The sequence below is a fragment of the Rutilus rutilus genome (assembly GCF_951802725.1).
Source record: "Rutilus rutilus genome assembly, chromosome: 6".
Taxonomy (NCBI): domain Eukaryota; kingdom Metazoa; phylum Chordata; class Actinopteri; order Cypriniformes; family Leuciscidae; genus Rutilus; species Rutilus rutilus.
In genome coordinates, this window is record NC_140214.1 from 24,105,081 (window position 1) to 24,116,401 (window position 11,321).

Sequence of the window (11,321 nt, forward strand, 5' to 3'; positions counted from 1 at the left end):
TGAAAACTAGATTTCATAATGCGATAGTTTACCCAAAAACTCACCCTGTTATTCCAAAACTGTATAACTTTTCACGTTTAAAAGTTTAATGCACTTTATTGTCCCCAAAGAGGAATTTGTCTTGGACCCATGTTCCACAAACAATAAACAGTAATATGGTGCCAAACCATCACACAATGTAAAATACAAAACCGTCATAAAATCGTATTAGAACAATCATTTAATTCGGTGAACTATCCCTTGAACTCAAGAAGTGTATTTATATTGTTTAAACCTGTAGCGAAAACAGATGCTGATAGGGGTTGATGTGGCAAAATTATGCTCTCTTCAAAGAATAGAGGATATTATCATAGCAACAACATTCATGAGAATGCCTTCATGAACTTATGTTGGGTTCAGTCACCTGGGGTTAAGGTTAACATAAAACTGTTTGCTACCCATTTTACTTCCATAATGTTATGTGAAGCAAGACATTCAGCTAAAAAAAAGGTGGGACTTTTTATCCATCTGGACTTATTGAAAATATGGCTTGATGACCAAAAAGCCAAGGCATAGAAAATCCATGTCAAGACCAGAAATGTGCAAAAGGTTTCTGTTTCAAATAAATTCTGTTCTATTCATCAAAAATATTAAGCAGTGCAACTGATTACAACAACAATAATAAGAAGAAATGTAATGTGAACACCAAATCAGTATATTAGAATGATTTCTGAAGGATCATGTGACACAAGACTGGAGTAATGATGCTAAAAATTCAGCTTTGCATCACAGGAATAAATTACATTTAAATAATATTAAAAATATAGTTATTTTAAATAGTTATAATATTAAAAAAATTATAAAAATATTTACTGTATTTTTGATCAAATACATACAGCCCTGGTGAGCATAATGGACTTCTTTCAAAAACATACGTTCTTATTGAACTTTTGAATGTAGTGTATATGTGATTTGATTAAATTGTATTTGTTATATACTTAACTGATTGTATAGTCACACTTCTCTCAAAAAAGCACTAGTTCAGCACAGTTACATTGGAAGAGGTGTATTAAGATGAAGGTAGACAGACTGACACACTTGACATGCGTTGGCAAAAGAATCCAATAGCACGAAATCAACTGATTCCCCATCTCACCAAAAGTGCAGGCTGTGCAGAAAGCTTACGGCCATGTGCGACGTGTGTGTTGTGTGTGGCACTTCACCCAGTCTGTGGGCTCTGCACCTTTAATCACTGACCTCACTGGATTAAACCAGAGTCTGTTTCTCTGTGGCTCCATCAGCGGCCACAGCCTATAGGGAAAACCCTGCTCAGACAGAAGCCCTCATTGTGGGATGAAATATATCTGCTGCGGAGGGTCCGGGTGGTGTTAGAAGTCTGTGTAACGGTAAATGTAAGATTGCCAGGCATGACAGTGTATGGGACCCTCTCGCTCTGATATTCACTGGAAATCTCTTGTGGGGAGTTCAAGTAGAACTGGCGCTGAAATGCAGAATGCCAGCCCTGTTTTGACAACTTTAAAAAAAAAAACATGAATTTGCACAGCTGTGTGGTATAATTTAGGTTAGAGGGGGAGTAACACATCTCAGGCAAATAAATCTACGTGTTTGTGTGTGTTCTGCAAAGGAGTATGATGAAGAGTGGGGGAAGAAGATCCAAAGTGAGAAGTTTCGCTGGCATAACTCGCAGTGGCTGGAGATGGTGGAAAGCAGACAGATGGAGGATGGCGAGCCGTACCTGTATGGAGACGACCCGGACGCCCTAGAGCAGCCTGATCTCTTCTACAGCACTGGTTAGAAAACACACATACACACCAAAACAGCCCTCAGAGGAACATGGCTGAGACCACAAAAGACACTCGATGTTTTCTTGTCTGCAGACAAGACTTGACTGACATCCTGTGCCACAAACTGACAGACATGGAAAGTTAAAACCCTTACATTTAGATCAGATTTTCCGCAAGAATTGTGATGCTGTATTTTGGCTCGATTGTCCGTCGAGTTGGTGTCATCAAAGGCTTGTCGTAGTGAGAGGTTGTCAGGAAGATAAATGAGGAGAGCTGCTGGGTGGAAGTGGCTCTGCTGGGTCGCTGTCTCATACGTTTGTTTGCTTTATATACTCTGTGTGTGTGTGTGTGTACAGACGGTACGATGCCCCCTGAGCCAGGCCTCAGTCCAGACTTCTACAGCCAGTTCCACTCTCAGAATGGAGACTTCAACGCCTGGTGAGTGAGCAGCTGTTACCCTCATCAGCTTCTCTTACATTAAATACTATGTGAAATTAGTTGTTTAATGTATTTTCTTAAATCATTGTCAAGTCACCTTTATTTCTATAGCACTTTATACAATACACATTGTTTCAAAGCAGCTTTACAGTGATAAACAGGATAATAACAGAATCATGGATGCAAACAGAGATCAAATCTGTTGTAAAGCAGCTCTCCATTGACAGTGTCACTAGCTGAAGTCTGTTCAGTGTTGATTCAGTTCAGTTCAATAACTGTAAAGTTCATCAATTACAAAATGAGTTCAATTATATAAGAAGCTCTACAGAAGACAATTATTGTCACTATTCACTTTTGTGTCAGTTCAGTGTTGATTCAGTTCAGTAACTTAAGTCGTTGCGAAAATCATCAATTATGAAACGTCGAATTATGAAAGTCGAATCAGCTATAAAGCAGCTCTGCTAAAAACAGTGGTGTCGTCATCCACTTCACTAGACCTTAGTCAGGGTAGCGCCATATTTCATTTTTGACTAATGAAATCGAGGCTGTAAGGGATAAAATAGAGTGCTTTCAAAGGATTGTATTGTTATTTAACAGCAATCCGATTGCTCAGCCGATGAAACGTCTTTCCGAAAGAAAAAAAAAATTCAATATTCAGTACAGTTTAAAAAATTGGAGTTGTGAAAATTGCGTTATCTAGGACCGTTGTCCTGTGTGTGTTTTATAGACTGGATGTCTATCCCTCACAGCCTCGTTTTCATCTGCGTTAAAGGTTGTATCAGTGATTTCAGGCCCCCCAAAAAATGATCACATTCTTCTAATCTTTCCTAACGATCCGCTAGCTGCCCACCCCATAAGCATGCCGTCAAAAAAACACGTCTCTGTAGGCAGCCTAGGCTCTGAGATCTTTGAGTCAGCTTCTTCTTCAGCTCCGACTTCGCGTGCAGCCGTGCACGAGCACAAAACCTCACAACACCCTCCCCCTGTCGGTGATTGGTTGGAACACTATTTGTTTTGGTTTTGAGTGGTTGGTGAAACCAATTGTTTTTGTGTGCAGATCTCAGAGCCGAGGCTGCCTTCAGAGACGTGTTTTTTTGACGGCATGATTATGGGGCGGGCAGCTAGCGGATCGTTAGGAAAGATTAGATGAATGTGATAAAAAACAATTTGGGCCTGAAATCACTGATACAACCTTTAAGTTCAATATGGCGTCTAACCTGACTGTGGTCTGTTAAGTTCAAGTTTGCAGTCAAATCGATAATATTACTGACTAGTAAGTGTCCCCATCTAAGCTTGCCAAAGGCAACAGGCAAGGAACCCAAAGTCCATTAGTGATAGAAATAGAGAAAAAAAACCTTGGGAAAAACCAGGCTCAGTCGGGGGACCAGATCTTCTCTGGGATTGGAAATCAATTTAAATATGTAGGAGTGGCAATTAATGAAATGCAGACCTGCCAACCTGTACGCATTTTGCGTAGCGGATACGCATTTTGACTTCAAAGTACGCTGGTACGATTTGTTAGTCTAAACTACGCAAAAACCTGGTGACGCCTCTGCATGCGCAGTCCTCAAATCAAGCTACAGCAAAAGAAGAAGAGTTCGACCAATCATAGCGCTGGATTCATTCCCCAAATAGCAAGCGGGGATGATTGACAGATGCGTAAGGCCTATCATTAAAAAGAGACTGAAAATCGACACCAATAAAGAATCCCGCTCGATCCGCCTTCCACTCCCGCGGCCCGCAGTCTGGCTGATTTCATAAGCGAGGACAGTACAGTAGTCACTGTACATCTGACTCCTGAAGGTAAACGGCCTGGGCTGGGCTCGATATGGAAAGTTGAAATATTGTACTGAGTTAACGTAATCCTATGGATTCGATGATCACACGGATCGCATTATCTTAAAATACTCCGTTCTTCATGGTCACTCAGAAAAGAGGAAGACATCATTCAGCCATGCAAATAATAAAATGCTCAAGAAATGCTGAACGATAAATCTTAATAAACTTGAAATCGCTATGGCTTAGTGATTATGAAAGTGATGTGATTTGTAGATTACGGATAAGCGCGAGTCTGGAGAAACAGGCGTTTATTAATTAATTCTCAGTGCTAAGAAACGTAGCCTTCATGTGTTACGTTATTGTGTTAATAATAACTAAAGTAGCCTACCTAATTATGTTACATATTTATTTTGTATGAAAACTAGCGCGTTCGTTACAGATTAAAAAGTAGGCTACTACCGCGTTGTATCAGTGCTGCGCGAGCTCTCTCTCACAAACACGGACGCGCGCACAAAGAAGAGAAGATAATTGTAAAATTAAATTTGACTGGCTATTAAAGTTTAAATTTTGTTCTTGCTTGTTTTAGTTTTGTTTTTTTTGTTTTATTTTGTCAAAATGCCAGAAAGCATTTTGTATTATCCATCCTTGTTTTTAAAATTCGTTAAATGACGAACGTTTTACTGTTAACAGCCCTTATGTCGGATTCGTCTAACTTACCGGTATACTTGATTCTTTTTAGAATAAGTGATTCGTTATGCTATTATTGGACTCCTGTCTAATCATTGTCAACTGTTTTCTATAAATATGTTTGTATTTGGTAACATTTATTCAGCTAATGCGTGCCCTGTTTAAAATGCGCAATGTTCAAAGGCAAAGACAGCACGTCACAAATAGAAGCCCTTTTCCCTGTGGTATTTAGTATCATATTTGGATATTGGAATAATAAATTAAGTAGCCTATCTTAATTGTAAATTTTCTTTTTACAGTTTTATAGGGGTTTTATATTTTATATTTTATACTGCATTATATTGCATTGCACACATTTTATGCAATGCAATATAATGCATGTGAGTAGTCGTCGTCCACAACCCCCCCGTCGTCGTCGTCGTAGTAGTAAGCCCCCCCCCCCCCCCCCCCCCCCCCGTCGGTACGCAAAAAATAATTTCAAGGTTGGCAGGTATGGAAATGTATTGTAATGCAGTTCACTTAATTTATTAATTTAATGTAAAAGAAAAAACAAAATGATATACATGATATGGCAATTATTAGATAAAAAGAATTATAAAAACACATACCGGTATATGTATTTGCTAAGAAATACCAATGAGTGACACATTCTTGGATCCCTTGTTTAGTTAAAATAGTTTGGAGTACTTTAGTTAATTTTTCAATTAATCGTTGAATTGACAACCCCAATAATCAATGATCTCAGTTTTTGCCCCAAAAAACGGACAAAAAAGAATAGTGCTATAGCAGTACATCGCAAAATATTTTGGATATGGTTTGCTGGTCACAAAAACACGAACATGTAGTGTAGTGAAAACAGGGCAAGTGATGGTCCCTTTCGCACATTGGTCACAGACCATCAGGCCATCGTTATTGTTGATACACCAGTTTGATTTTGTGGTCTTCAGAGAACCGTATTTTTTAAAATGTCCACATTAAATGTATTTTTGGCTTTTGTAAGTTGTTTAATCATTTGAAGTACAGCTTTTCAACAAAGCACCAAGTAATATTACTCTGACGTTGTCTTTCTCTCTGTCAGTGGAACTCTGTGGCCTGAAAATAAACATGCCTTTTAAGTCCCATGCAGCCAAATATATTTTCCACATTCCTCTGCAAACACACACACACACTCACACACATGCGTACAGATGAAATAACATTTCACATCTCCGTCCACTCTAGTGCTCACATTGAATCTCAGGCTGCCAAAGAGCTGATCTGTGAGGAAATGGATCCGCCACTCGTATTTGAGATGCAGTTCTGATATAGTGCATGCTTGCTGTTGTAGTCTAAACTTGCCCTGATAGTGCGTACTTGATACGATTGCTTTCACTGGACGCGTTTAATGTGCGATGTGTGCTTTTTATGGAGAACGCTCTGTTTGTTTTGGCTGGGTGGGGATTTAGACGCTTTGCGGACTGACGGCTGTGGCGCTGAGTGCCGCCGCGCTGTCATGTGGGTGAGGATAGAGGCGGGGATCCAGATGGAGGGGCAAGTTCTCCAGCGGCTCTTTGTAAAGTGATACATTTCAAATATACACCGAGGGGTGGGGGGCAACATTAGGGTCCTGGGATGAATGGTTTAATTTGAGTGGGCAGCTCTGAGTGACAGAGGTTACCATAATAATCAAATAGAGTCTCCGTCTTTACTTAAGACACTTGTGAAAAGATGTGTGTGAACGCAGGCCCAATTGGAGTGGTTGGACTTCACGTGCCAACCTGAAACATGTATTTGAGTCACTCCGTGTAGGGTTGTGTGGTTCTAAAATAGTACAGCAGCATCAAAAAATGACATTCACATTCAATACATTTGACAGTTTAATTCTTTAATTTATATATAAATGAAATCCAGATGGTTTGCTTGACTATAGTCATTTGCATTCTTCATTCTGTATGGCAGAATTTAATAAGCATCAGCAAAATATATTTTTGCATACAAATTAATGAGAAGATCACCAGACGACAATAGTACAACATTTTTGATACAAATACTAACGATCAAAAGTTTGGGGTAAGATAAATACTTTTGTTATTTTTTATTAATACTTTTATTCAGCAAGGATGCATTAAATTAATCCAATTTGAAAGCACAACTGTTTTCAGCATTGATAAAAATAAGAAATGTTTCTTGAGCAGCAAATTAGCGTATTAGAATGATTTCTGAAGGATCATGTGACACTGAAGACTGGAGTAATGATGCTGAAAATTCAGCTTTGATCACAGGTATACATTACATGAATTTAAAATACATAAAAAACACATGTATTTTAAATTGTAATAATATTTCACAATATTACTGGTTTTACTGGTTTTGATTTAAAAAAAATGCAGCCTTGGTGAGCATTAAAAACAAAGTTTTACCAAACCTACAACTTTGGAACGGTAGTGTATGTGTGTAAAGGGTTGTTAGATTGTTTCATTATTGCAGATATGCATCAAAGCCAGTGGTTGCATTTCAAGTGCAGTTTGACATTGTTGGAGAAATCACCAATATATTCTCCCAGGAAATAAATGAACTGATTTAAATGAACAAAGAGGTAAACCTTGAATGCAATTTATGTTGCTTTGGATAAAAGCATCAAATAATGAATAAAAATGTATATGTATACATATTTAATGTAATGTGTATGTATATGTATATACACTTTTTGTATATGTAAACAGTATATATATATATATATATATAATATATACATAATATACAATGCTTTTTCTTTTCTTTTTTGCGCAATGCACCAAAATCCAATGCAGATGAGTAAAACAAATGAGTAAAAGATCACAATACATGACCGTTTTGAATAATCATACAGTAAGCACTGCAATATTATTGTATTGTGTCCTACATACCAATATGATTATCACCAAAGCCCTGTTGATTCCCACAGACAGATGAGATGCAGAATCAAGCTGAATCATGAGTGGGACACACTGTCTGCAGATGGAAAACCAGTTCTGTGTGCGTGTCTTTTGTGTGCACACATCAGACTTGACAAATCCGCCTTTATTCAAGCAGTGTGGCGCTGCGTGTCCCTAAAGCCTCGGGGAGCTTGGACGAGAAGGCAGGAGGCAAATAGAAAACAGGGATGTGGAGACGCAATCAGGCAAAGGAAGAAAAAAAAAAAAAAGGGGTGCTGTTGATTTGACACAGCCAAGGTATGGGCATGTAACTGGAGACGTGACAGGAACACAAGATCAAAGCGCGGCGGGCTGGAGAACAACTTGGGGAAAAAAGGAGGAGAAACGTCCTTTTTATAAAAGAGCCGAGACCCGTTTCCTGTGCAAACACACTCTTCTGAGCAATGAAACAATGTCTGGTTAAAAGGGCCTTTTTTACTGGCACCTTTGGCCGTTTCCCCCCCAGAACGTCAGGGCCGACCTGGCTCCCTATGAGCTGTCAATCCAACCCCCACTCAGCTTTTACTGCCCTGTTTTGAAGCCCCGTGCAGGAAGAGGTGACAGGCTGCCTCATAATTGGACAGGAATGTGCTCGCTACGGATCATAGGCCGTGTCGTCGCAGGACTGAGATAAATCGTCAATTCAGTTCAAATTCAAATTAGTTTTCTTATCTGAGTTCATTCATAGTGTAATTTTTGGCCATTAACATCTTCCCGTAATTAATGACGTGATATCGAGTTGAAGCACAAAACTAACCCTGATAACTCGCAGCTGTTAATTATCCCAGGCCCTGAAGAACTTGCTTCCAAGGGAAGCCCAAGTGAGGAGGTAAAATCAGGTGTCGGGAGTCAAAAACAGAGGCTCAGAGCACCTACGGGTGGCGTCGATCCGTGCATGAATCCCTCTTACCCGCTGTTCAAATTCAGCCCGACAGATCTGGCAGGCCAATAGGAAAAAGACATATTTTAGACAGCAGAGTGTGTGAGAGTCGGGGTGCTAAGGGGAGCTTGCTGTATTTGATTACTGGAGGTCATATGAGGCTAAAAACAACACAATGTAATATGGACACAGAGGGGCAAAGCAAACAGCTCATAATTTAAAGGCCGTAGGCCTGAAGCTGTTGGTTTAAAGGGAAGCAGACAGATCCAGTGGCCAATTTGTTTCTAGAACTGCAGCACTTTCCTGGCTCTGTTCATCCTGAATGAGTGTCACACCTCTGCTGTTTTACTCCCCTTTACACCCAGGACACTCAAAAATGCAACATCACCGTTGTTGTTTTATTCATATATCTTAGTTGCTATGTTTTAACAAAAACAGACTCATCAGATTTACTTAGTTTCAGTCTATTTACACTTAAATATTTTGTACAAGCAAATCATTTTGTAACTTGACACAATACGCCTGTATTGTACGCTGCCAATGGGCAATAGTATGCAGTATGTTAAACCAGTATGTATAGGCTCATGTACTGTAGGAGGTATGGCTTACATTGGCATGCAGAGCTCGTTGAATTGAAACCTTGGCATTTGGCAGTCTTACATGGGACAATATGCGTCCCATACTTCACTACGAATCTTGGACAGCAGGTTTTATAGAAAGCTTGCCTTTTTCATTTTATACTTGGATAACTGGTTTTTACATCTCTGGTTCATATCGTCATTAACAAGATGACTCAGTCTTATTTTTGGTGGTTGATTCTTGTTCTGTGATTGTAAGTCTGTATATTTTTAGTGCATTCATTTATTATATTTTATTTGTACACTTCTCATTTAACAATTAATCAATGTTGGTGGTTATAAGGTTATGAAATGTATCCAGTCGCTTGGACCACCACCAAAATGGATCAATTTTTTGCATTTATTTTTAGTAACATCGATATATGTGAGAATATATATACATTTCATTAAACCTTAAACCTTTTTATCATTTTCAGGAGTAATCGTTAGTACAGCTGAAATGTAAGGGATAAATAAATTACACCGCTATTATTTCATAAGCACATTTTTATACTATACCCTTGTGCTGCAAAATGTTACTGGTTTGTGGCTAATTTTCAGCTTATTCTACTGATACTTCAAGCTCTCAAAAGTCATTCTTGGAATTTGAAAAGCCAGTTAAATAATGATTTTCGTAGAAATTGTGTGTGTCTGTGTAAAATATATAAAATATTATACTTTAGTTATAGTACTGTATATAATTTATATTAACTTATGTTTAAATTTACAACAACAAGCTTAATGAATTAATGTGTAGTATCAGCACAGCACTGACACGAATACAGAATCTGCATTAATCTAACGAATTGATCTACACGCACCTGATAGTCTCTCCTGATGATAATATGTATGGAAGAAGGCCATCTAGTGACTCTTAGAGGCAACATTTTAACGGTAACATGATGATCAGAGTTTACGCTCACTTGATTCAAATCTCTCTCCTCAGTAATGGAGCTGAAGGACGTCCTGCCACCGCCTACGGCTTTCGTCCTGATGAGCCGTTCTTCCACGGGTACGGGTCCAGCAGATAGAGCCGCTGCGTAACAGTTCACTCCAAGACCGTTTTTATCTCCTTGAAAACTCGAACGCTGTGAACCCAACCAGTCTCTTCCACAAAATGTAAGCCCACCCTTGGATTTAAAAGCAGATTTAATAGCGAGACCCGGTAAAATGCTTGGTGATGCTTTATAATAACTTTAAATGATTCATTAAGCAAATCAAAAGTTCACATACATTATGTTATATATTTTATATTCATATGTTTAGTTATAAATTGATTTTTTTTTTACTTTTTGAATGTACACAAATCTGCTAAGCATTATTACATTATGTAATAATGCTTTGCATTATCTTATACAATGTATTAATATTATTTATGAAATATAAAGCGCTGTAGTTCAATGTGTCTCATCTTTAAAGAGACATACAGGTGAAGTATAATGCCCTGCATGCTCCACATACCACCAATGAAACAACTGACTCCCTCCCTAATGACAGTTACATTTAGCATTTAGTCTATTTATTTATACATTTTATGTTTTTGTTTTTAGAGAGTGCACTTTAAGTATATTCACTGAACTGGATTAAATGTTCTCATCTTCATATTAACTAAATAATAATCAGCTAAAATGTTACGATAATGAACTTTCGGCCAGTAAAACGGATTATTATGTAGCCACAGTTCTCATTAATCCGATGACCATAAACTGCATTTACAGCTTCATAAAGATGTAGCATTACTCACTTTATATAAAATATCTTGCACTACTTGTCATGTATAACAAAACTATACGCTGTGTCTGTCAGATTGCATATACAAGTAGACATTATTCAATATTTATTAATTAACTGCCTAACCATGTCCAGGATTCACTGCTGTGAAAATCATTTGAATCTTATAACACCACAAGTAAGGTGCTAAATGCTGCCTGTTACAATTTTATGTAGGCTGATTGTTTTTACTTGATTATTATATGTTTCTGATTGAGATGTAGCATGTCTGTTAATTTTTAAGTGTTATTTTAGAGTACTGTACTTTAGTTTTCATTTATCACAATGAATTCAGGACCGCTCTGTATTTCCAGACAACAAAACGTGCCTCGTAACATCTTGGCCTTTGCTGCTATAATGATCCTGTGAGTTTGACAAATTAATGTGAATTGTCCTTAACTGCAAACAGAAGAAAATAAAACAATGCACTGAT

General features: G+C 38.1%; 1 protein-coding gene across 1 annotated transcript in view; it reads left to right on the plus strand.

Moving 5' to 3' along the window:
• kifap3b (kinesin-associated protein 3b) overlaps positions 1–11,321 on the plus strand; it is a 32,567-nt gene extending 21,246 nt beyond the window's left edge. Inside the window, exons 18-20 of the mRNA XM_084411490.1 lie at positions 1,625–1,790; positions 2,141–2,222; positions 10,065–11,321. Of these exons, the coding sequence (XP_084267616.1) occupies positions 1,625–1,790; positions 2,141–2,222; positions 10,065–10,149 (333 nt within the window). The 3' untranslated portion in view covers positions 10,150–11,321. The remainder of the gene's footprint in view (positions 1–1,624; positions 1,791–2,140; positions 2,223–10,064) is intronic.